Source organism: Cnephaeus nilssonii (assembly GCF_951640355.1).
Source record: "Cnephaeus nilssonii genome assembly, chromosome: 2".
Classification (NCBI taxonomy): Eukaryota; Metazoa; Chordata; class Mammalia; order Chiroptera; family Vespertilionidae; genus Cnephaeus; species Cnephaeus nilssonii.
In genome coordinates this window covers 26,041,605-26,068,372 of record NC_137073.1, presented here as the reverse complement: position 1 = coordinate 26,068,372, position 26,768 = coordinate 26,041,605, and the positions used below count along the sequence as shown (strand labels likewise).

Genomic DNA, 26,768 nt, shown 5'->3' with positions numbered 1-26,768 from the left:
ACACATTTCCCCGAATGAAGTAGCTATAACTAGGGCTCCAAGTCTCTACGATAAAGACACGTAGTAAGAGGGTTGAGGTATCTAGTGAATTCCAAGCTAAACTAGAAGAGTACAAGATTCTGGTGTTTCCAACAGCCCATCTTGATAAAATACTGATTATTTTCTTAAACTTGTCTGCAACACCTGTGCCCAGGGATGGGAACTCGAACAGCTGTCCCTCCAGAAGACGGGGAGTTCCTACCTCAATTTTCAGGCTGTCGTGTTCCACTGTGAAGTCGAGCCTGGAAGGAGCAACGTCAAAGGTAATCCTCTCCCCTCTGTAGAACGGAATCTGGAAGGAAGAGTCTGTTAATTACTGAGAGCCAATAACAAGATTCACCCGTCAATATTAGTAATCGGTCCAGCAGCCCACGAATGACAATGGGTTCAAGGCAGGCCAAGAGGAACTATCATTCTGTTGCTGATTTTAAAAGAGAACAGCCTGCATTTCTGCAGCTATTACTGAGGGGCCAGAGTCTTATCCCAGGTAACTGCTAAATAAAATGTTCACAAAACCACGGGCCAACCAGTTAGCCCTTACCACCCAAATGGCATCGACTCTGACCTCATCCTAAGAGTCCCAAACACAAACAGAATGGATCTGCTTCGCTCACCACCGTATAGCCCCCACTTGGCAAGGACGAGAAGGAGAAGGCGCCATCTTCTTTGGAGACCGCATGGCACAAATATACCAGACTCTTGTCTGGGGGCTGGAAGCCGGGCACTGGTGAGATGTTGCAGCCCAGCACATCCTAGGCCAGGAAAAACAGAACATGACTTCCTTATCCACTTCCATGTTCTCACTATCATCAAATAGCCACACTACATGAAAACTTTCATAAGTTTTATGTCACAAAATATGTCTTTCGGAAATCTAAGGCATCGTAGAGGTAAAAGGAACAAAAATCTTTACATTCAAGTTTAAAATGGCACAGTTTTCTTGGAAAAAAAGACATGATTGCCCATCCCTACAATGGGTCACCATTCTCCAGATAAGAAAACGGAGCTCAGATGGACAGACAATAGTGCGGGGAAGGCCTAGAGAGAGGAAGGGATCGGGGAGGAGGGGGTCAATGTGGGGGAGAGGGGATACCTGTAATACTTACATCAATAAAGATAAATTTAAAAAAGAGAAGGCAAGAAAGAAAAAGGAGCTCAGGAAGGCGAAGAGACTGGCCCAAAGTCGCACAGCTAGTAAGAGACAGAGCTGGGATTTGTCTGAAATGGATCTGATGGATTTAGAAACTTGTGCACTTCACACCAAACTCCACCATCTCCCAGGATAGACATTCAGTTTCTTGTAAGTCAGCCGAGAAACACAAAGTCCTTAAATGTTGAGATCATAAATCAACCTTGACTACATTTTAAATAGTATAGTCTCAGTCTCTCCTTTCTTCACTTTCCTTTGCTTACCTCTTTGGTTACTGAAGAAGAGAAGAGAAGAAACTTCACCCCTTTCATGGGCTCCCCATCACTGCGGACAGAGCCAGACACGTTGTATCCAGCCACAATCAGGGGACTGGCAGCGTTAGCATTGGAGTTGGTCACTCGCACAGTGGTGCTCGCCTACAAAAGAAGATTTTAACTTCCAAAAAAAGAAACAGTATATATAAATTCAAAAAGCGCATGTAGGGGGTGGCCAATTGATGTTTCTCTCTTACATCGATTTTTTTCTCTCTCTCTCTCTCTAAAGTCAACCAATCAATCAATCAGGGAAGGAAGGAAGGAAGGAAGGAAGGAAGGAAGGAAGGAAGGAAGGAAGGAAGGAAGGAAGGAAGGAAGGAAGGAAGGAAGAAAGAAAGGAAGAAAAGAAGGAAGGAAGGAAGGAAAGAAGGAAGGAAGGAAAGAGGGAAGGGAGGGAGGGAGGGAGGGAGGGACGGAAGGAGGGAGGGAGGGAGACAGACACTTGCAAAGTGTTTAAAAACATGGGGACATACTTAAGCTACAATATTAACTAGGAAAAAAGTAACGTAAAATTGCATATGTAGTATAATCACTATTTTTTCATGCACAAAATGAAAAGGAAATATGGCAAATATAGATAATGGCAATTTCATCTGTATGGTGACATTTTACTTCTTTTACACATTTTCCACCTTCCAAATATTTTGTGTCCACTCCTCTATTCTGAATGTTTCTATTTTTAAAAGTGAGCATGCCTTACTTTTTCCCTATGTTTAATGGTATATAATGCATTATTTTTTAAACTAAAGTACGATTTATGTGGAGAAAAGTACACATATTCTAAGTGTCCAGGGCAGTGGTTTTCACAAACTGAACAAACCATGCCAGAAACAGAACAGAACCAGCCCCACAGCCCCACTCGGGCTCATTTCCAGTCACTGCCCCCCACAAGGGGCAGCCAGCATCCTGACTTTTAACAGCGCACTTCACTTTGAAACACAACTTCATATTAATAAACTAAATTCCTTTATGCATACAATTGTATTCTATTCGTAATATGTAAGCCACTGAGTTTTAAATAAAACATTTTTAAGCCTAGGCTGAAACCATACCATCAATTGTAACTGCATAAAACCTATACTGTAAAAACTGAAACACTGATTCTGATCCTTCTTGAGCAAGAATGAGACACAGCCTCAAAATTAATGTAAAAGCTAACATGTCGAAATGTCCCTTAAGTCTTTCTTATTTCAATTTGTTTTTCCACAGCTATTATAAAACCTCACCTAGTATATTTCTTCTTTTTTTTATCTTTTACTATAAACTATTTCAAACAAAATGATATAAGAAATACTCTAAAGAACACCTATTCACGCTCTAACCAGCTAAAGAAATGAGTAAAAATACAATTTAAGACCCTTACATCTCCCCTTCCTCCTCCCTCTACAGATGTCAGTATGCTAATTAGCATGTGTTTGCCATTCCTATCTACATCTGTGCAATTTTTCCACATATGAATACATCCCTAACTGGTATGACCAGGAGTGTTTTTAGTTACTATATAAATGAAATCATATTTCCTTATCCTTCAGCAACTTGCCTTTTTCCTTTACCATAGGTTTTTAAATATAGTTGTATTGATGTATGTAGTTCTGGTGCATTCATTATGGTTGATGTGTAGAATTCAATCGTGTGATAAAACCACAATCCACCCTCCTCTTAATGAACATTTAGGTTGTTTGCAATATTTTGCTATTGCAAACAAAGTTGCAATAAATATTCTTATACATTCTCCTTGGGCACATATACAACAGTTTCTAGGATGTTAAGCATATTTATAGAATGTTGTTCTTGACTGAAAAAAGCACAACAAAAAATCTCAACAGGTTCTTTTGTGTGGATTTGGTTTAAGATAGCTATAGTTAATAACAAACCTATTTCACAGCAGGAAGACGATATTTTTACCTAAAACTGAAACCAACGTAAGCAACATCTGCTACAGTGAAGGAGTTTCACCTTATAAATACCATCAAGCTCATCAGCAGCACCCCTGTTTTTCATCTACTTCTAAAAAAACCATAAACTCATTTCACACCCTGAACCGAAACCCCTGCTGTCCCCAAACCAGCACTTCGTTGCCACACTAAAGACATAACGGAAATGCTTACCTCTTTCAATGCCCAGGTTGGATGAGTTGCAAGGATTTCATAATCTCCAGGAAGGACTTTAAAAAATGCAAACCTAAGGATACAAAATACCACTTAACTCACTCCCAACAACCTGAGTAGTTCTAATTTTATGACCAACATTGGAAAGCACAGAAAACAGTGTTTGAATTATCACAAACTTGCCGTTAGCTGGTTTGTGAGTATAAACAAAATTCATCCTTCACTATGCAAAGCCACATCAGACAGCACTTACTGTGTGCAAGGATAGGTATTCTGTGTGCCGACAGGAAAGAGGGTTTATGTTTTCCTTAACCCCCAGGAATTCTGGCCTAAAAACCAGTCACTGTGGTTTAGCAGGCGTCAGTCATAGAATAGGCAAGTGAGTTTTGACAGAGGTGACAGGCATGAATAGGCAAGAAGGGAGTGATGTGTCAAAGGAACAGAAGTGGAAAGGCGTCACATGTAAGGGACAGAGAACAGATCTGATGGGCTAGGCAGACACTAACACAGGATGATGCTAATGCTATGGACAGAAAAATGGTAACAACCTCTGAATCCTATGCAAAAGAGTTTAGACCTGTGATCAGAAACAAATATGACATTATGGGCTTGTATGCAAAGCAACAGCGATGAAAGCAGAGCCAGTGAAGATCTCTCAGGTAGCTACTGACTAACCAAGACCAGAGTGAAATGAGCTGAGGTTGGAAATGGAAGGATTCTGACACATTTAACCCTTTAAATCTGCAAAGCACCGAACAATTAGAGGGCTAGTTCTAATGAAATGAACTACAAAATCATTCAATTTCTTCTTCTGTGGTGGTATTTTATTTTATCAAATGTTGCCTGTAATAACTGGATAGGGCTTGGCAATCACTTTGCTAAAATAAAATTGAAGCTGCCTCTGGATTTTGGTCTTAGTGAGATGTAGCCTATACTTCATGTCCATGATATCCCTGGTCTGTAAGTTAATATCTTTGTTTAGTTAGTGCTGATCCAGAAAGATCAAGTCATTTATCCCAGCAAGGTCAACAGCAAACTACTAGCCTAGAGAAAATGAGAATTCCACATTCCTTCTATAGACCAGGGCTGGTGAGGCATCAATCAAATGTTATTTCAAAAATAATTTCAACAATCATCATTTAAAAATCGAATGACTTACTGACAGATTCATTATAAACTTCAATTCTGCAGCTTAGTCAATTTTGTATATTAAAGTAGTAATGATCTGAATGCTCTCAAAATTATCAGTTGGAACTATTCTGCTATTAATCTTGGCACATCTGTTAACATTTACAACTCAATGATATAAATCCATTAAATAAATGCTTTAAATTTGACTTAACAAGGTTAATTAAGTAGTCATCAGTTCTAAGTACAAAACAATTTTGATGTAATAGGAATAAAATGATTTGTAAAAATCATAATTGCGCTAACCTATATTTGAGGTAAGTTATTAAGCACATATGTCATGCCAAAAAGCTTGAAACACTAACACTAGATAATTTAATCTTCTCAATAACTTTAGGAGGTAGATTTCATGATTATTATCATTTTTAAATGAGGAAATGGAGGCCCAGTGGCCTTAAGTAACTTGCTCCTGGTTAAACAGCTAGTAAAGGGGGAAACCAGGATTCAAACCCAGGCTCTTGGGCTCCAGAGCCAGTGCCAACCATTAAATAAAGACCTACTATATGCCAGGCCCTGCAGTAGGTGCTTGATAGGTGTTATCTCATATTCAGTAACCCCGCCAATGCTACATGCAATGGGTCAAATGACTTCCATTTTACATATGAGGAACTTGAGGCCCTGACGGGCATGAAATTGTCCCAAGTTAAGAGGCCAAATTAGGATTTGAACTGAGGTCTCCCTAAATCCAAAGCTCTCCAACCCCATCAGAGCCCCGCTCTAGCTACAAGGCAGGATGGCACAAGCACAACTCACTTTCCGCCAGGCTGCGTAACTGTGGACTGGATCTTCGCTTCGGTCCCTGTGCTTCTCAGAGACACCTGAACCCCAGCAGGACCCAGGGGCTGCCCTTTGCTGAGAACCTGTAGTGGAGAAGGAGGTTGAACTTGACCTAGGAGCAAAGTGCTCCTCTCAAGAGATCCTGCTCCTATTCCCCACATGAGCCCCTTCTTTGGGTGAAAATTCCTTTGAAAAGGTGATGGAGATCATGGATACCTTTCCCAGGGAGGTTTGAGGGGCTGTGAGAGGAAACAGTAACAGTATAGTAATACTGTGTTTCACTGACTCTAAGACACTGTCAGTTAAAAATACACAATTATTTTACAAAGTTTGGAGTATAGAGATGATCCTCATCTCTAACAGGAAACCCACACATAAAGACAGAACAAAAGGGCCTCCCTTAGTGTAAAAGTAAAGAAAAGGATGGCAGGGAAATGTGCACGTCTCAACCTTGATGCTGGATGGAGGGAAGAAAAAAAAATCTCCCGGGAATCTGTCCCTATAAAAGGCCACTCCTGGCACTTACACGCTAACAGCCTCTACTGTTACAGGGTAAGAGAACCTAGATCGGACGCCTAAAAACACCCACTACATTTTATACTCGATTTTATCGAGTTCCCAGATCCTCTTAAAGCTTACCTGTGGGCCCCTTGTGTGATCAAAGTCCCCAGGTTAAAAAGTCCTATTTTTTTAAAGGTAAGAGAAGACCCAGTGGATACTACAGAGCAAACATTAAAACATAAGGAAGTTCTGGAACCAAACCTTTCCATTCACAGAGAAGCCCGTGAACACAAAGTTGATGTCCCCGCCCTTCGTGCAGATGTCATTGACGCCATCCACATAGAGCTCCACGCTCGTTGGTTCTGAGGGATGAAGATGGGAATGGGGTACAAGACACAAAGAAGTTTGTTTAGTTCTGGGAAATTGTCTAGGTAAAATGTATTTTACTGGTTAACTTTCATTCTATTTATTTTTGAGCACTTAATATAGTTGCATGGTTCAAAATCCAAAGGTATAAAAGACAGGCAGGGCCCTGGCTGGTTTGGCTCAGTGGATAGAGTGACGGCCTAGGGTCTGAAGGGTCCTGGGTTCGATCCCAGTCGAGGGCATATGCCTGGGTTGCGGGCTCCATCCCTGGTGGGGGGTGTGCAGGAGGCAGCCGATCAATGATTCTCTCTCATCATTGATGTTTCTATCTCCCTCTCCCTCTCCCTTCTTCTCTGAAATCAATAAAAATATGTTAAAAAAAAAAAAAAAAAAAGACAGGCAGGGCAAGTCTCCCTCCCACCCTTATTCCTTGGACACTCAGTTTCCTGCCCCAGAGGGAACCAATGTTTAGAGGATAATATACTCTTGTAACAGTCTTTCAGCCGAGTTGTATCTGAGAGTCCCATGGAAAATTCACTGAGCACCAACTAGCTTTATTCACTGAATGTTTACCACAGGCCAGGCACTGAGCTAAGGGCATTTAATTCTCAAAACTACTGAAAGAGGTAGGTAGTAACATTTACAATTGAGGGGTAAACTGAGGCACGGAAGGTTAACAGATCTCTCAAAGTCACAGCACTTGTGAGTTACAGGACACCAATTCAAGCCCCAAAAATCTGGTTCCAGTTCTGTTTTCTGACCAAGTACATGGGTTTAGCCATATTAAACCAGGGCCATAAACTCCAATGTCCCCAGAAAGCAAATGGGTAAGAAGTAAGCAGACAGGCCAAGTGGGGACTATGTGAATGGCTCAATCCCCAATAGGGGGTGTGCAGGAGGCAGCCAATCGATGGTTCTCTCTCATCACTGATGTTTTTCTCTCTTTTTCCCTCTCCCTTCCTCTTTCTGAAATCAATAAAATATATTAAAAAAAATAATTTAGAACAAAAAATTACACACAAACACACAGGGGAAGATGCCAATAAAAAATGGACACAAGCTTTGAACAGGTACCTCACAAAAGAGAATATCTAAATGGCCAATAAACATAAAGTGTTCAACCTCGCCCTAGCTGGTTTGGCTCAATGGGCAGAGCATTGACCTGCGGACTGAAGGGTCCTGGGTTCAATTCCAGTCAAGGGCACATGCCCAGACTGCAGGCTCAATCTCCAGTAGGGGGCATGCAGGAGGCAGCCAATCAATGATTCTCTCTCACCATTGATGATTGATGTTTCTATCTCTCTCTCCCTCTCCCTGCCTCTCTGAAATCAATTTTATATATATATATATATATATATATATATATATATATATATATATACATATCACCATTGAGGAAACTCAAATCAAAATCACAATGGATACCACCACATCCCCACCAGAATGGCCAAAATGAAACAGACTGACCATGCCAAGTATTGGCGAGAACATGGAGCACCTGGAACCCTTACACACTGTTGGGAGAGGAGAAATTGCTGTATCTACTTTCCACGTTTCGCCATATCTACTAGAGCTGAGCATGTAAAAATTCTATTGCCCAGTAATTTCATTTCTGGTATATACTCAACAGAAATGCAAACACACATGTATCAAAAGATATGTACAAAGATGTTTGCAGGAGCACTATTCTTATGGCCAAAATCGGGAAGCAAACCAAATGTCCATCAAAAGTAGAAGGGATAAATCACTTCATATTCAGTAATAGAATGAAAAGCTACACATAATACAAAGGAATCTCATAAACAATGTTGAAGGAAACCAGATACAAAAAAATGTGTGGTTCCATTTTTATTAAGTTCAAAACAATCTATAATTTGAGGTCAGTTTGTGGTCCACCTGGGGGGAGGGGTGGGGTGGAGCAGTTAAAGAGTGCCTGTGGGTACTGATAAGAGTTCATCTCATTGTCTGGGTGGCAGTTAGATGACGGAGTTCACTTTGTGAAAATTCCTGAAAGTATGTTATAATTCAGTAAAAAATTTTGAAAGCTTATCAAAAAGAAAAAGCATTGACAGGAAGGCAGGAGGCACCAACTCCGACTGGCTGTCAATCTGTGACCTCTGCTTTAGCCATCAGTTGGGTTTGATTCCGCCCTCCGCCCCGCAAACCCCCTGCCCAGATTCTAGAATGCACCAGCCAGGTGCCCCTAAGTTTGAAATGGAGAAGAACTTCCCCACAGAGCCAAATTAGCTACCTGAGCTTCCCTTCACCTGTTATGATGGCAGCGACGCAATTCTTCCTTGTCTAACTCGCAAGGCAGCCAGACGGAAACAACCACGGCCCCCCACTCCTATCCCTAAGCTATAGAACTGGGATCACGCGCATCTGCCATAGGGCAAAGTCAATAGTGTTTCTTCTCCAAATAATCAGCCAGCTCAAAGCAGAACCCTCCATTCTGATCTCAACCCCACCCCACCTCTCCAACTTTGCTAAAAGGCAGATACTTTTTGCTAAAAGCTCAGAAAAGTGTTGAGCTTTTGTTTGTATATGTGCAGAAGGATTTTTTAAGTATCGCCTAATTACCTGCTAATGATGTGCCAACCATTCTGAACACAGAAATATATTGGCCGATTAATCCTCCAGGTCGCCTGTGAGGCAGGTGCTTTTACTCTCCTGACCCGTTAGAGAGGAGGTGGGCACGGAAACAGGGGAAGTAACTTGTCCAAGGTCATCACAGAGCTGGCAAGGCCCAAGGCTGCCAGATCTTCTGATCTCTTAAGAGAAGCAGAACTGGACTTTTATGTCAAATCTCACCATGTTTAATGTTACAACTAACTCACACACACACACAAAGAAAGAACAGTAACACTGAGGGAGCTACGAAAGAAGCCATCCTGGGACAAAAACAAAGTCCCCGCTTCTGACCTCTATATATACTCCTACTGCCACTGAGTGAATGAAACTGCTACAGTAGAGTTTCCTGAGAAAGGTACTAGAAAAAATGTCTATTCTAAGAAAAGATGACCAAAACCTCAAGGTAGATCTAAGGTAAACTCAATCTACTCTAAAGTGAAAAGGCAAGGGACCCTCTTCTACACTAGAAATGAATACTCAGTATTTTAGCCATCGATGCACTCTATCAACTTAAATTAATAGTCAGCATATGTTCTAATCATTTGCAGAGTATTACCTGGTTATTCAGTTAACTTACCAAAACTCCACCCTAGGGGAGGCTCAATCTTCAGAATAAAATCTCCCTATGAGGGGGGAAAAAAGTAAAGGATTGAGAACTGATGACCCTTCAACTAGCTTAACTTAGTTTAGTGCTACCATTTCATCTAGAATTTTTACACAGGAAATGAAATTCCAAGCATAAACTGAAGCCGATCACCAGAAGTTCCCATCCAACCAATCAGAAGACACCATGTTAAAGCCCAAGGGAGAATCCTAAAGACACCATTTTCAGCCACTCCTTGTTTTTTGATACCAAACATACTATTAATGGATCTATTAACCCCACATATGCCTAAGGTTGCCAGGGTCAGCACAAGAACTAAAGTCATTTCTAAACACTAGATTTTACTCATACACCTTGGTTTCTTGAGATTGTTTTAATAGTTTAAAAAAATAAAATAAAATCAATTGAAAAAGATTTCAAGACCCAGCTAGTCCACCTCTAGCAATCAATTTTATGGACAAGGTGGGGCAAAAGTGGGTTTACAGTTGTGAGTCTGAGAAACACAGAGTTTATTCTTGTCTTATTATTTATTAATTATTGTATTATTTTCTACAGACCGCATTGGAGGTTGGGGTGGAGTTGGGGGAGGGGACAGGAAGAGATTAACTAAAGAACATATATGCATATATGCATAACGCATAGACACAGGAAGGACTGGGGTGAGGCAGGGGTTGGATGGAGGGAGGCAAAAAGAGAGAAAATGGGAGATATCCGTAATACTGTCAACAATAAAATAAAATTGTAAAAAAGGAGTGTAAAAAAAAAAAAAGGCAATAGATCTATACATGCTAATGTTGAAAGGAACCAAGACATTACCATAGAAAAACAATCAAACTACATAGTGATTTCTACGGTTCGATTCCATTTGTCTTTCTTTAAAAATCAAAATCAAGCCGAAACCGGTTTGGCTCAGTGGATAGAGCGTTGGCCTGCGGACTGAAAGATCCCAGGTTCGATTCCAGTCAAGGGCATGTACCTTGGTTGGGGGCACATCCCCAGTAGGGGGTGTGCAAGAGGCAGCTGGTCGATGTTTCTCTCTCATCGATGTTTCTAACTTTCTATCCCTCTCTCTTCCTCACTGTAATAAATCAATAAAATATATTTTTTTAAAAATCAAAATCAAGAAAAAGCAGCCTATTAGGTTACACACCAAGACTTTTTTCAAAGGCTACCACTACATAAGGAGTGGCATCTGGGGGATAAAAGATAAAATTTACTTCAAATATTTCAAACACCTTAGTATTTTTTTTCACAGAGCTCATAAATTCACCTATTATTTGCATAATTTTCTTAAAGCAACATTTTAAGCTGCTTGCAAATAAAGGGTGCTAGTAAACCAGGGTTTCTCAGCCCTAATACTGTGGACATTTGTCGGTCCTGTGCAGCATGATGGGACGTTTAGCCTCCTTCCAGGCCTCTACTCACTAGGGAACTCTAGCACTCCCCCCACCGCCCACAGTTGTAACAAACAAAAACGTCTCTAGACATTGCCAACTGTCTCTGAAGACTTTGAGAAACACTATATTCAATCAAACCGATCCAGAAGCTCTCTCCTCCAGAATTTGGCCAGAACTGTCACATTCCACTTATAATTCACGAAACAGGGAGCGTGTGCTTTTGTGGGAAAGGCCATTCTCCTGGTTGGCACAGCCCCGTGGGCCACGCCACTTCCCTTTATAAAAGACTAAATTACTCTGTCCTCTTACCTTATCATACAAGGGGATCATAAAGTAACCATTGTTAGGGGCACAGTCTGTCTGGTATTTCAAAGTCCCATGCTTGGTGTACAACTTTATCTGAAAGAAAGGAAAGAGAAGTCACAATATCACCTTTGAGAATTAGCCATGAATGTTACACCTGAATGCATTCAGTCAATGTATTTGCTGAGGACCTACTAGATGCTGCTGTTAGCACTGGGCATGCAGGAGAGAAATAAGTACCCCCAAAATAACGTGATTCCATACTTTTTAGGTTAGAAACCATCTGAAGTCTACCACAAAAGTTGTATTTTTCAATGCTTTTTTAACTTTAATGACTGTTTCTATGTTGCTTCTAGTTCTAAAATGTTCCAACTTGCTGTTAGTAAGGTGCTTATTAAAAGTAATTCCTGCCCAACCAGAGTGGCTCAGTGGCTGAGCCATTGACCTATGAACCAGGAGGTCACAGTTCGATTCCCGGTCAGGGCACATGCCTGGGTTCCAGACTCGATCCCCAGTAGGGGACGCGCAGGAGACAATCAATGATTCTCTCTCATCATTGATGTTTCTATTTCTCTCCCCCTCTCCTTCATCAGTGAAATCAATAATAAAAAAATTTTTTTAAAGCAATTCCTGAGTCCCACTGGTGTTCCTAAACTAGGTTTGAGGAGTCAGGCCAGGGATCTATTTTATTAACCCCAAATGATTCCCAATACTTGTAGTAACACTCATCTAGAAATTTTTCAAATTTTTCCTTTTATTTTCATTCTCAGGACAAAAACATATCAAAAGACATTTAATATATATCCTCTCCTCAAGGACTCTAAAATTCTTGCATCCTGAGCATTCCCAGACACAAACTGTTAACCCATTTAGATGCTCAAGTAACATCTGAATCTCCCACATACTGTGTGACCTTGGGCAACTCATTTACCCTCCTGAGATCCTTTGTTTCTTCATGGTGGCTGCTCAGATTCACAGCTATGCATATTAAGCACCTGGCACAGAGTATGGACTAAAAAAAAGTTACTGCATTACTATTTACTGTTACTATTTTACTATATTACTCTGTTGTATTACTAACATCTCTCAGAAAAAAAAAGCAATGTGGTGTCACTGGCAGGGCAGAGGCTGGATTCAAAAAAGATTTCCTAAACCTACCTGCATGGATCAACCACTCTGAGCCTCAGTTTCTACATCTGTAACAGGAAGCAGTTGGATCTCATCTCTAAAATGTTAATGCTGTGACCATGATATGGAAATAACAAATGTGTCATACCAGCTAAGATATAAAAAGCCGCAAACTCACATGTACACTTGGGAAAGGAACAGAGTTAATTTACAATTGGACTTCTAAGTGCCTGATGGGTGTGACCACAGCTTATACTCCACAGTGCCTGGGACGATGTCTTGTTTAGTGTAGGTACTCAATAAATACTCAGTGAATCTGTTTACAGGCCATAAAGAAAATCAGATGCACAAACCTAAAGCAGGCATTGAAAATCCACCTGCCCAGAGGGGCCAGGGAAGCAATGTCAAGGGCATGCATGTAAAGGGACACAGATCACTACTCAACTCAAACCAAGTTTTGCAACCCAAAGATCAGCAGGTTTTCCAGAGAAATCAGGAATCCGGTTTGTAAAATGAAATCTCCTGATTGTCAAAGTATCAGCAACCAATATTATTTTTCTTTTGTAGGGATTTTTGTCTGTTGTGTTTTTTTTATACTGCTATATCCCCACCCTGGACAGTTTCAGTACATGCAGGGGCTCACTCCATAGTTACTGACTGAATGATTATGATGGAAAAACACACAGAAGGGAAGAAGGCTAGGGAAGAGTAAAAGTAGTTTTATTAGGAGACAGAAAATACAATCAAGAAATTATTGTGAAATATCTTGATTATTTGCATGTCTTTCATTAAGTACAGATCAGGGCACAGAGTGGCAATACTGGTATACATTACACATATGACATGTTTGATTTCATAATCAGAAATTATGAAAGAATAAATGTGTCAGACCATCTGGACAGGCAGCCTTGGGCTCACGGAGCACACTTAATACTAGATCACAATACCTGCCCGTGCTCTCAAGGTCACTATTGTGTTTGGGGTGGGAGTGCCCATAACTGCCTTCACTTTCCTCCCAGAGTCCCAGGAAACTACAAGCTACAAAAAAAACCTATCCAAGCAGCTTCTGAAATGCCCTGTGCCTACATACTGGAGGCAATCCAGAAGGTGGCATGGGTACCCAGCTGACCCTCGGAGCCCTGCCCCTGCCAGTGGGTAGAGCCTTTAATTAAAACACCCAACTTCTTAAGATCAAAAATGGTGGAGAAGCCACAGACCGAGGGGCCTTAAAGGTGATAATTGATTACCTTCTTTAGGAAATCTATGGCACTAGGTTCTGCTGCTTCTCTCACACCACCTACAGGAATTAATTGGCACTTGGGGCCAGGCCAGGTCAAAGAACAAGTGGGGTATGGCATCGGCTTCCTTCCACTGCCCCAATCCTCAGCAACCTTTGCAGAACACCAGTTTAGCCTTCACCACAGCCCTCCAGCTGCCAGCCCTGGGGAGGCTCAAACATGCTTTCAGGCAGCCTTTGGAGTCTCAGTGCCCAGTCCCTTCTTGTTGGCATCTTTTTGGTTCTTTTTTTTTTTCTCTTTTAAATCCTCATCTTCTGCCCCATCATCAGTAACCTGCCCACTCACCCTGACAAGTGACCTTCTATCCCTCCTCCCATCAGCCTCTCTTCCTCATCACAAAGCTTTCTGGGCCATAATTCCACTGGGCTGATAATCATCTAACTGACTGGGGCTTTGCAACTTAATAAAAAGACTTCCGCACAAATCTCTAGTGTAATTCCAATAACTAACCAGTGCGGCAATCAGGATAGCTCACAGCTCTCCATTTTCAGAGAAAACAGAGTCCCAAGCGGGTAAGCAAAGGGGGCCAGGGATTAAATATACAGATTCCCAGCTCCAGAGATGCCAACAGAGATCTGCTGGATCAGGATCTCTGGGATGGGAACTGACGTTCTTTAAAAGCATCCCAGTGAGTGTGGGGGGGGATTTAGTGGAATAGAACTTTTGGGGGCACTGAGTTGTGGAGTTTGGGGTTAAGACTTGTGGTCTCTAGGTTCTGGAATGTGGCTTCTGGGAAATCTGAGTTTCAGGGGGTCTGAGTTTTGATGACCTGGGTCGGGCGGGTCCCCAGGGGCCTGGGTCCTGCTGAGACCGGGTGTTGAGATCTGGGCCTGGATTCTGGAGAGAGTCTGGGTTCTGGATTATCTTGAATCTGCATTCTGGGGAGCTGGAGTTTGGGTTTTCAAGAATCTGGGGGTCTTGGTTTGGAGGACCCTGGTAAAAGTTATGCACCACCATCATCAGAAATGTCCCTCACACCCCTGCGCACACGGGTTCTGGCCGCCATCCCAACTGCAGAGCCGGCCCCTCGGGGGGGAACCTCCACTCCAGCGCGTCCGAGGAGGCGGAGGGCCCCGCGGCAAGTGGCGCCTTTAAAGGGGAAAGGACTCCAGGGATGAGGGTCTGGTGGCAACCGCTCGGTGTGAGAGGAGAGACCACCGCGGCCCAGAGAGGTTGAGTAACCGGCCCAGGGTCACACAGCGAGCTCCGGCCGGGCCGCGGGGCGAGCGCTCACCTCGATGAGCGAGTAGTTGATCTCCACGTCCGACTTGACGAAGCCCCCGCAGCCCACCACGATGTCCTCGGAGCCGCGCGCCGGTCCCACGCCGCTCAGCAGCAGCACCACGGCGGCAGCCACCACCGCGGGCCCCGGCGGCCCCACGCCCCGGCACACCCGCATGGCCCGGCCTCCGCCGCCCGGCCCTCCGCAGCGGTCCGCGCCCCGCTCCTCACACCGCACGCTGCCCGCTGCTTCCTCTTCGGCCGGTGGCTGACAGCCCAAGCCCCGCCCCGCCGCCACCGCGCGTGCGCGCTCCGACCCCGGGCCCACGCCCCCAGGCAAGATGACTCCCGCGCATGCTCCACACCAAAAAGAGGTCATGTGTGCCCTCTGGAGGCCTGGAGGACTCCGCACACCGTCTGACAGGTGCAATTGCAAGGTGTGTGAGTACAGGCACAAACTGCAAAGAATTCTACCTTGGAATTCAGTATACCTGAAACTGGAAAGGACCAGAGACTATTAATGGAAGTAGTGTTCAACAATTTTCCCTATTATTTCGCAAGTTATATATCTATCAAAAACCAAGTTAGAAATTTGTGTAAGTTGGTGCATTTTTCCATGATAAATGACCAATAAGTTTTTTTAAAGCAAAACATAGGTCATTTAAGTTCAGCACAACACTTAAAATATATTATATTTTATTTTAATCCAATCTCTAATAACATTTGCATAGAAACAAATTTTGAGATTTTTTCCCCATATGCAGTTTAATTCACTTGGAATTACCTCTGTAAGATGAAACATGATTTATCTGTAAAGTAATTTAGATTCAGAACGTTGTATTTTGTCCCAAGATTGGATAGATACTATAACATAGATTGAATTTAACTGCAGGTCACCACATAGAAATAGACAAAAATTGCTTTTTCTGACCTGACACCTTTGGAAATCTTCCATTTTGCTCCTAAAAAAAAGCAAGTGCTTTATTTTGATAGTTTTTATATTTTGTTTTTAAATCATGAGGTAAAAGAAAATTTCCCACTGGAATTTGCCATTGTGGCTAAGACTTTGAGATTCATAAAAACTATAAATCACAATGATCTTGAACTACCCAAAGGTCAAAACCCTCAGACTGGCTACAATACATCCACTGGGGATCTCAATAATGAGAGCATCTGACTTCAGTTTCTCGGTCTGAATTCTCACTTGAAATACAGTGAGAATCTCAACTGTTTGGTTAGAGAAAAGATTTAAATAATTGTTTTATTGCTTGAGGTTTGTTATATATAACTACAATTGAAATATATGCCCTTTACCCTCCCTAACATGCATCCCTGGTCTGTCTTGGCAAATCACCAGGGGTGGAAAAACCACCAATTAGAAAATGCTGGCCTTTGGAACCTTCTCGTCTTACAGAATGAGAAACTGAGGCTCCGAGAGGGAAAGGGACTTGCCTAGGGCTCTCTGCAGGCAGCCATGTGATGTTCAGAGTGCTGGAAAGTGGGTTTGGAGGTGCCCAAGTTCTGTCCTTGGCTCATAGATTTCCTCTATGTTCATCCTGCCTTCCTGACCATTCCCCCTCAAATCTCCAGTATCCCCCTCAAATTCATCTTCAAATACACACAAAAATAAAGGATTAGGACTGTGGCAATGCCAATTAGAGAGGGGGCTGCAGGCTGAGGGAGCTCAAGCCTCCCCCAAATTTCCAACAGCCTCCACCAAAACCACCGCACATAAACAGACATAGTGTAAGTGTAAACAGCAGACCTGCCACACTCAGCTCCAAGACAGGTCCTGTGTGTCCCTGCTCTCCCAGAAGACCCAGACAGGAGGATGGCTGAAGGGGAAGCAAAACAAGAAAGGGGGTGGGGGGGAGAAGGCCAGGGGAACCCACGTGGTTGAGGTCCTGCAGGAAGCAGGAGAGAAGATGAGGTCAGGAGCCAGAGAAGTAACAAGGCAGCGTGGAGAGAGCAGAGGATTTTCATCCTGCACCCAAACGGAGCATCTGAGCTTATCTGTCTGAAAAAGCTGGGCCTTTCCGTCCTCTCCTGAAAGGCATGCATGCTCATTGCAGAAAGAAAGGAAATCGAAAAGGAAAGAAAAAAAAATTGGGATTCCCATAATGCTGCTTTAGTGCACTTCCATCTCTTCATTTATGCATAAAGGCCACATAGAACCATTTCCAAAAAGAACTCATGGCTTTAAGACCCAGGAGAAGAAGGTAAATGACATGACTTTCCCACTTTCTCCAACTTAAGCATATACTTTTTCTTTTCATTATCATAGCCTATTTTACACTATGATCTCTTTTTCACTTAGCATTTCGCAACCATCTTTCCAAATTAATATATTTCTGCAACGGCTCTTTAAACCACTACTTCATAACCTATGAAGGAAATAATAATACTAATGCTAATAATAGCCAACTTGCTGAGCATTTATGTGTGCCTGGCACAGTGCTGAATTCTTTACTAGTAATCTTCTTAAAATCTCCCCACGACCCTGGAAGCAGACAATGTCCATCCCCACGGATGAGAAGACGGCAGCTTAATCAGACGGTCCCCCACACACCCCAGTTGGACTCTTAGCCTGTGCACACCTGTTAGGTGCTTTCATCGGGATAAATTCCTGGAATGGCAGTTCCACCGTATTCAGGAAGTTCGGGGTGACACTTTTTGCGGGGACCTGGCAGGTTATCTAGAGGTGCCACTGCACTTTCTGGAGCTGGGGGATCCCCTCCCCAGGAGCCTGTTGGGGCCTCTCTGAGCCTAGGTTCATCCCTTCTTGCTCCACCCCCGCCATGAGGCTGGACCTTGCCCGGTGCTTCGCAATCCGGGGCTGGAATCCAGGCCTGGCCTGCCGGGCTCCGCCCCTTCCCGGTCTAGGAGCCCCGCCGAGGGGGCTGCCAGGGACTGACGGACAGACCCACGGACAGACAGACGGAAAGACTGTGCTGATGGCCGTGCAGGGAGAGCCCAGCGTGGGACCAGAAGTGAGTGTCCCCAGACCGCCCCACGCCCCTTTTCCCAGTTTGATAGACCTCTCAGGAGGTATAGTACTGGGGAGGGGAGATACCCCCAAATTACTAGGCAGGATGAACAGCAGGGGAGGGCGACCCCTTTAACCAAGCCCATGCCCAGAAGAGCCTAGCGCGGTTAAAGGGGCCTCCAGAACTACAGGAACTTTGACCCCTATTTGCATAAAGCTTCAGAACCCCTATCTCTCATGTAGGCTCTAAGCAGAGGACTCTAGGGAGTGGAATTCATGGTATGGCAGTAAAGGTCACAAAATCTCACGATTTCAGGGGCCTGGTAGGTAAGGCAAAAATAATAGCTGATGTTTAAATGAGGGCTTACTTTGTGCCCAGCATCTTAGAGATTGATTTCTCTTATTATCCCCCCTTTGCAGGGAAGGAAACTGAGGCACAGGGAGGTTGCAGTTTACAGAGCTGGTGAGTGGTGAATCCTGGAGGAGTCAAGATTACCAGAAGAGAGGGGGTTGGGGGGACCGTTAATACAGTAGAGAGAAAACTGAAGAGGCCATGTTCTCTAAACTTCATATTCAAACTTCTTCTAGCGTTAGAGAAGGCCAGGGGCCAGGATAAGAATCACAAACTGAGAGCAAAGTTTGGGGTCAATGGCATCAGCTCTGTCGCTCCTTGTTTGTGTGAGTCCAAAGAAGCCTGTTCCCCTCTCAGTGCCTCAGTTTCCAGGTCTGTGAAATGGGGGGCAGTAACACCTACATCCTAGAGTTGTTATAAGGATTAAGTGATAGTCTGTGCCCAGGACTTATCAGGTCTCCTAGACTCCCGGACGCAACCACCTGGGTTCAAATCCTAGCACCACCACTTTCCAGCTCGGCGACATCAACCAAGTTACTCAACCTCCCTGGGCCTCAGCTTCCTCATGCGCAAAATCAGTGTGATCATTGCATCTCCCTGATAGGGTTGATGCTTGGCTTAAAGGAGTTGAGGATTATAAGGTATTCCAAAGAGTGTTTTCATATAAATGTTGGGGGTCCAAAAGTTGCCTGGCCCCTCAGCAGGTGAATTTAGGACCCCTGTGTTGTACCATCATAAATTTGCCCTGGTGTTCCCTCAGGTCTGGAACCAGACGGAGCCTGAGCCCCCTGCTGACAGCCTACTGAGCCTTTGCTTCCTGAAAACGGCAGGGGTCTGGGTGCCCCCCATGTACCTCTGGGCCCTTGGCCCCATCTACCTCCTCTATATCCACCGCCATGGCAAGGGCTACCTCCGCATGTCCTCCCTGTTCAAGACCAAAATGGTAGCTACTGCCTCTGGGAGCCTGGAACCAGACCATGGTTGGGGGTGGGGGAGGAGCGGGCTGGAACCTGGCAGAGACCCCAAAGCGGACACTCCTCCCATCAAGAAGCACATGGGGTGGGGACAAGAAGGGAACTTAACCAAACAGAGCAACACTCCACAGGATACAGAGGTAAACTCAGTGGAACAAGGTTCACTCAAACAGATTGGTAATAATGAAAACACACACACACACACACACACACACACACACACACACACACACACTCATTCATTCTGAACAGTTTCTGGCCACCATAACCTGGCATTCTGCAAAGCACAGCATACACAAGGTAATTTTAGGATCACGCTAGGATAAACCTTTTATGTTAAACAGTTATGCATTGATTTTTATGTTTCCCATATCTCAGTACTAAAGAACAGTTCTTAAAATTGTTAGGTATCGCCCCGGCCAGTGTGGCTCAGTTGGTTGGGCGTCGTCCCGTGCACCAAAAGGTTGTAGGTTTGAGCCCAGGTAGGGTGGCATGCAAGATGTTTTGCTCTCATCTCTCTCTCTCCCTTCCTCCCCGTCTCTCTCTGAAAATCAATATAAAACATTGTTAGGTATCTATTTTAGTGAGTTGCAAAAACACTGGCATTGTAAGGGTGAGCCTTTCTGCTCAACTGTCTATCCCATTCTCCTCCAGACTTCTACAGGAATGCCCTTCAACGTTCATTCACTCCCATACCACCCAGTTAATTTTTGTCCTATTGCCCACCATCTCTATTGTAGACGCACTCTCCCTTAAAGGACCAGGGAGTACATATGTGAGGCTTTGAGGGTCACGTGGTCTCTGTCCTAACTACTGAGTGCTGTCGTGGCAGCAAGAAAGCAGCCACAGACCACAGTAAACACATAGGCACGACTGCGTTTCAATAAATATTTATAGTCGCTGACATTTGAATTTCATGCAACTTTCACGCAGCATGGCATGTTTACTCTTTTTACTTTTGTTCAATGATTGGAAAATGTCGAAAGCCATTCTCGGCTCACAGGCAATACAAAACCAGGCAGTGTGCCGAACTCTGCCTGCGGGTGGCGGCGTGACCCCTGCGTTGACTAACTGAGGCACTCTCAATAGTCGTCCTGGTGTGCCTAGGTCTGGCCTTCTCTCCCCATGTAGGCACTCCCACTTTCTTGCTTTCTCTTATTCAAGAGAGATGGAAGCCTTCAAGAGAGGGCCTGGAGACACACAGGTCCCAGCAGAGAGTTTCCCCTGGGTTTAACAGTGGGGATTGGAAGGGACTTGAAGGAAGTGTAACTTTTTCACTGGGGAGTCTATTTCCTTCCCCTCTGTGCCTTTGTACCTAAGCTCTCTCCTGTGCACGACTGGAGCACGGCCAGTATTTTGGGAAACACAGGGTTGGCTCCAACCCTGGTGTTTCATGATTATATGACAGTTACCGGTCAAGATCGATTTGCAACACCCCTCACTGCTTTTTCTTACGCAAATTTCCCATCCATCGGGCACTGCTAAAAAATTATGACATTGGTACGTGCAGTGCCCCATCCAGAGCCAGAGTGACGTGGGGTCGCCGTGCAGTGTGCCACCCCTTTCTTTTCACCCACGAGCCTTATCTAAGCCTGTCTCCCCAGGTGCTTGGGTTCACCCTCATACTCTTGTACACCTCCAGCGTGTCTGTCACCCTTTGGAGAATCCAGCAGGGGATGCCCCAGGCCCCCGAATTCCTCATTCACCCCACCGTTTGGCTCACCACGATGGTAAGGACATCCCAGGCTTGCTGGCTTGCTCCTGGCGTACTGCCCTTCCTGTCTCAGTGAAGGGTGGGGGGCAGAGTGGGGCTCCCCCCTGTCCTCCCCCCCCCCCACCTTAAGAGGCGTGTCCTGACCCTCTGTGCAGACCTTGGCAGTGTTCCTGATCCACATGGAGAGGAAGAAGGGGGTCCAGGCATCCGGGGTGCTGTTTGGGTACTGGCTGCTCTGCTGTCTCTTGCCAGCTATCAGCACCGCCCAGCAGGCCTCACAGGGGGTAAGTGGGGGCCCGGGCCACCTGGGGAAACCAAAGTGACAGTTTCAGGCCTCGGGTCCCATCCCTCCTCCTCCCCTTTCCACACACAACCTGTTCCCTACATAGACACAAACACCACTGTTGCTTAAACTCTAGCGACTCACAAACCCACTCCCTCCCATAGAAGTACCCATCATCCCAATGTCGTTGTGGACACAAATTCTCATTGTCTTACACACTCACAGCACACACTTCACTTGCACAGCAGACACACTGGGTCACACAACCACAGACTCTGAAACATCTCACACACACCTGCATCTGTGCAGTCACACTTGCTTGCCCCGCCCCCAGTTGTGGCTGTGCCTTCAAGTTCCCACACTGCACACACATTCACACAGCCCTCCCACAGTGCACACACATTCACACAGCCCTCCCGCAGTGCCCGGGCACAGACACACTGTGGGTTGGCAAGCTTGGAGTTCCCACGTGAAATTCCACACTGGTCCTATACACAGAGGGCAAAAGACAGGCCACTTTAGACTGGAGCGTGGTGGTTTAACCAGCAAGGGAACGTACCCACAAAGCTTGTCTTGGTCACCACAAGACAAGGAGATCTCCACACCCACCCGCCAGAATCTTAAAGTTTATACAGCAGCCTTCACGGGGTTCAGTCACGTGAACCATCCAGACCCCTTGCTCTCTCAAGGCCGCCTCATTGGAACAGGGGAGGGTGCGGAGCCTCTGATGGCCCAGGTCCAGCTTGTAGGTCATCCAGCAGTCACGTCCTCTCCATGACCTCCCCCGACACACACCTGCACACACTCTTCCTCATGCAGGCAGGTTTCCCCTCACGCTCACCTACTCCCACCCTCACCCATGCTCTCATGCATCTGTATTTCCATGCTCATTTTGTACACCCACTCATATTTCTGCTTCCCAAACTGGACAGCGGCATTTCCACGTTAGGGGGCATGATGGATCATTTTATCTGCAGAGAAAAATACATAGCCTAGACAGGGGTTGCTCAACCTCAGCACGCGTGGCATAATTCTCTTTTGGGTGGGGAAGCTGTCCTGTGCATTGTAGGGTGTTGAGTAGCATCCCTGGTCTCCACCCACTAGATACCCGTAGCACTAACCCTCATCTTGGTAACCCCAAATGTCTGTCAACATTGTCAAATGTCCCGTGGGGGCAAAATCACCCCCAGTGGACAACCACTTGCACAAGTGGCACCCACCTAAGACCTGTTGAGCCAAATGGTTAAAAGGAGAGGACAGAGAACCACCCTTCGTCTTTAAGGACAGATTTTTGCAAAGTAACCTTTGTAACTAAAGGGAAAATTCCACAGGCCACTCACGAATGAATCAAACGGGACGGGGGCGGGGTCCCACAGTTGACTTACCAATCTGCCTGCCTAGACTCAGTGGGACTTCTGCCTTCTCTCCCGCAGGGCTTCCAGAGTGACCCCTTCCGCCACCTGTCCACCTACCTGTGCTTGTCGCTGATGGTGGCGCAGTTTCTGCTGTCCTGCCTGGCCGACCAACCCCCCTTGTTCCCTAAAGACCCCCAGCCGTCTGTAAGTTGCCAATCCAGTGCCTCCCTTGACCCTGTTCTACTTCTGGTCTCAGTCTCCCCATGTAACCGGAGGGGGGTGAACTAGAGCACAGGCCTTCTCTTTTTTTTATTCATTCCATCATTCAGCAAAATGTGTATGGCACATCTACTCTCTGCCATGGGTTGGCCAACTTTTTCTGTCCAGAGCAAGATAGAAACTATTTTAGGCTTTGTGGGCCATGTGGTCTCTGTGGCAACTACTCAACTCTGCTGCTGTAGCACAGACAATACGTCAACAAAGGGAATGTGTTCCAATAAAACTTTATTTGCAGAGACAAGCAGTGGGCCGGATTTGGCCCCCCAGGGCTGCAGTTTGCCTGCCTTTGCTCTGTGCCCCAGCTAGGTACTGAGGATTATACTGAACAAGCAGGTGTGCCTACCTTCATGCAGCTAACAGCCAAGTAAGAGAACCAAACATTAGCCACATCATTACACAAATGTGTGGAAAATTACAACGGGGGGAAATGCTCTGCAGGAGAACCTCGTGGTCCCTGAGAGCTTACAACAGGTAACGTGAACTCAGGAAAGAATTCGCTGAGGAAGAGACAATTGATCTGAGGTCATCTAAAAAGAAATAATCAAGTTAAACTGCAATCTGGCTTTTTGCCACGATAATGGCAGAAAAATTTAAAAACTGATAACAAGCTGTGATGGCAAAGATGTGCTGAGATGGGCACTCTCATGCCCTGTTGGCGAAGAACATAGGTGTGTGCAATGTTCCTGGAGCTGCTGGCAAAATCTCAGGGCAGAGCCCTGTCTACTTCTTCACCAGTCACTGAGGGATGTGGCTCAGAATGTTGTCTATGTCGTGCATGGTCCTTGCTTGGAGAACTTCCTGGTCTCAGTGTCCTATATAATAAACGCTTAATATGCTAAGTGTCTGGTCATCCAGTCGTCCATTCAACCAATCAATAGCATAGTAATATGCTAATGATATGCTAAGGCCACTCAACCACTTGCTATGACGTCCACTGACCACCAGGGGGCAGACACTCCAACCGGTAGGTTAGCTTGCTGCTGGGGTCCAGCTGATCGGAACTGAGCGAGATGGGCCGGACACGCCCTGGAGCCCTCCCGCAGTCCTCCCTGGCTGGCCAACCTCCCTCGTCCCTCCCTGGCCTTGATCCCTGCACCCTCTTGCAATCCAGGCTGTGGGACCCCTGACCCCCAAGTGCATGAATTTTGTGCACTGGGCCTCTAGTTAATAATAGTTGTTCTTCTGGGAAACTGTTAGTTCTTCCTTTTGGATGCTGTCAGTCCTGTGGCCCAGTGCCTTTTTGCCTTGCCTGCTAGGTGTCTACCTCCGACAAGTAGGCAGGACACACCGCTGTGCACTTGGGAACTAAGCTGATGGTCATTTCACCCTGTGTTCCTGCCCTTGGCTCCCCTGGCCACAAAGTGGCCTTGGAATGGGAGACCGAGTTCTCCTTTTGCCCCATCTTTTGTCTTTGCAGAATCCATGTCCAGAGGCTGGGGCCTCCTTCCCCTCCAAGGCCATGTTCTGGTGGGTTTCTGGGTAAGTACAGTAGCTGGGAAGGGGCTGAGGTGGTGCCTCCCCCACCTCCATTTGCTGCCCTGATTTGTAACCACCGTTTGTCCCCCATGAGGTTCCAAGGTCAGCTGGCTTTCTCTGCTCCAGCCTCAGTGCATCCCTGTCAAAGTGTCCATCAGCCACATCCCACTCCTACTCACTCACTGGAGTGAGATTTGGGCTTGAACCCTGGATCTCTCTCTTAGCCAGCCATATCACAAATATTCAGAGTCTTAGTTTCCCCTCTTTAAAATGGAAACAACTCTACCTTCATTGAATGTGAACTGGTTAGTGCTTGTACATAGCAGTTGCTCGATAAAATAGTCTCTTATTCAGCTTCAGTCATTCCATTAACACTTAATAAGCACTTACTATATGCTAAGCACCAGGGGTGAGGAGGTAAAGACCAAATCTTTACCCCCTGGAGGCTCCCAGGCTGGTAGAAAAGACAGATGTTTCTCCAAGGTCAGTACATTGGGCACTGAGGGTGGCCCCACCCACCAGGTCCCCTCCAGACCACACTGTGGTCAGACTTAATAGTACCTAAATTTCAATCCTAGCTCCACCACTTCCTGGCTGTGTGACCTTGGGCAAGCTACTTAACCTCTCTGTGCCTCAGTCTCTGCACCTATAAAATGAAGATAATAGCATCTACCTTACAGGGTTGTGAGGATTAAATGAGATAAGGTTTATGAAGAACTTAGAACAGGGTCTGGCCTATAATGAGTATTATATAAAGCAGCTGCTAAATACATGCAGAATGGGATGCTGTAGGGGTGTAGAGTTGGTGGAAAGAGCATAGAAGTGCTAGAAGAAAACAGACCTACCCCTGTGTTTCCCAAACGTAGATATTTATGGACCATTCTTCAAGCTTTTTGCCTTATTAGAGTATTATTTATACATTATTTACTTAATGTTTTTTTTCTTTAAATTAACTCACTTTTCTACTTTAACAGCCTTTTTAAAAAAGGAAACTTTCTATCACTGCCAAATTGGAAAAAATCTATGGAATCACTTGCCATGTAGAACTCCAAACATAATTTCAGTGAAAAGTAAGCAATGTTAATAATTTCTAGGTCAGGATCTAACTGGTTTGGCTCAGTGGATAGAGCGTCGGCCTGTGGACTGAAGGGTCCCAGGTTTGATTCCAGTCAAGGGCATGTACCTTGGTTGCGGGCACATCCCCAGTAGGAGGTGTGCAAGAGGCAGCTGATCGATGTTCCTCTCTCATCGATGTTTCTAGTTCACTATCCCTCTCTCTTCCTGTCTGTAAAAAAAAATCAATAAAATATATTTTTTAAATAATAATAATTTCTAGGTCAGAACTGTTGCTCGCCTGAGTTTGCTCTGAGTTAGGGCAGGAAACTTGAAAAGTCTCAGAGAGGAGCACAAGACCAGCACCAAATAAGAGCTTCTCCTTGGCATCATTGGAAAGATTAGAGAGACCTGAAAAGAAAATAATGCTTCATTTCTGTGTGTGCGTGCTGGTTTGCAAATTGGCCCTGTACCCAGAAGGCAAAGAGAGATGGAAGAGACAGGCTCCAGAATGGTAGGTGGCGGTTTTCACAAGCAAGGGAACTTACCTACAAGCCTCATCTTGGGCTGCAAGACAAGATCTCCACTCTCACTGGTCAGAATCTTAACAGTTTATACAGAGGCCTTAATGGGGTCCGGTCACGTGGACCTTCCAGATGGTCTCAACAGCATCGTCCTCTCTCAAGGCTACCTCCTTGGAATGGCTCCTAGTGCAGGAAGAGTGGGCAGCGTGCACATTGCCAGGACAGGGAAGGGTGAGGGGCCTCCGATTGCCCAGGTCCAGCTCTGGGGTCCAGCTCTGGGGTCAGCCAGGGGCCCCCTCCTCTCCATGACCTCTTCCAGCAATGTGCCACCGAACAGTCATCTCACATACCAGCCCGAACTGTGGGGAAACACTGTCATTTTAAGGCGAAAACATTGAGGCCCATTGATGAGAAGTGACATGACCACGTCACAGAGTTGCTCAGTGGCCTCATGTGACAAATCTTGGGCCAGGGGATGAGGATAAAGGCAAGTGCTGTCTTTGTCCCTATGGATGAGAAAGACACTAAATAAATGATCAGACTGAAAAAGTAAATAATCATAATTGCAACAGCATCATAAATAAAAAAGCTCTAGAAACCATAGGATCTTATAATGGGGGATCTGGACAGCGGAGGTCATCAGGTGGGCTTCTAAGGAAATCCCACCTAAGCTGAGGTGAAGGACAAGTCAGAAGTGACCAGGTGAGGAATGCAAGAAAGGAGTTTTGAGCGGAGCGACAGGCATGT

At 45.2% G+C, this 26,768-nt stretch overlaps 2 protein-coding genes across 3 annotated transcripts in view; one reads left to right on the top strand and one right to left on the bottom strand.

The window, feature by feature from the left end:
* The window catches only part of LOC307109580 (BOS complex subunit NOMO1), a 49,757-nt gene extending 34,448 nt beyond the window's left edge, over positions 1–15,309 (bottom strand). Inside the window, exons 1-9 of the mRNA XM_079788393.1 lie at positions 15,039–15,309; positions 11,385–11,474; positions 9,652–9,697; positions 6,339–6,439; positions 5,553–5,659; positions 3,612–3,684; positions 1,453–1,605; positions 654–791; positions 242–331 (exon numbers count right to left, since the gene is read on the bottom strand). Of these exons, the coding sequence (XP_079644519.1) occupies positions 242–331; positions 654–791; positions 1,453–1,605; positions 3,612–3,684; positions 5,553–5,659; positions 6,339–6,439; positions 9,652–9,697; positions 11,385–11,474; positions 15,039–15,203 (963 nt within the window). The 5' untranslated portion in view covers positions 15,204–15,309. The remainder of the gene's footprint in view (positions 1–241; positions 332–653; positions 792–1,452; positions 1,606–3,611; positions 3,685–5,552; positions 5,660–6,338; positions 6,440–9,651; positions 9,698–11,384; positions 11,475–15,038) is intronic.
* Positions 15,310–17,923: 2,614 nt separating this feature from the next.
* Positions 17,924–26,768, top strand: part of ABCC6 (ATP binding cassette subfamily C member 6) — a 50,437-nt gene continuing 41,592 nt past the window's right edge. Inside the window, exons 1-6 of one of the 2 annotated variants that reach the window (XM_079788375.1) lie at positions 17,924–18,015; positions 19,124–19,306; positions 20,942–21,067; positions 21,207–21,335; positions 22,768–22,893; positions 24,386–24,447. In XM_079788375.1, the coding sequence (XP_079644501.1) occupies positions 17,980–18,015; positions 19,124–19,306; positions 20,942–21,067; positions 21,207–21,335; positions 22,768–22,893; positions 24,386–24,447 (662 nt within the window). In that variant the 5' untranslated portion in view covers positions 17,924–17,979. Of the gene's footprint in view, positions 18,016–18,435; positions 18,475–19,123; positions 19,307–20,941; positions 21,068–21,206; positions 21,336–22,767; positions 22,894–24,385; positions 24,448–26,768 lie in introns of those variants that run through there. The other variant, XM_079788376.1, reaches the window with a different exon arrangement.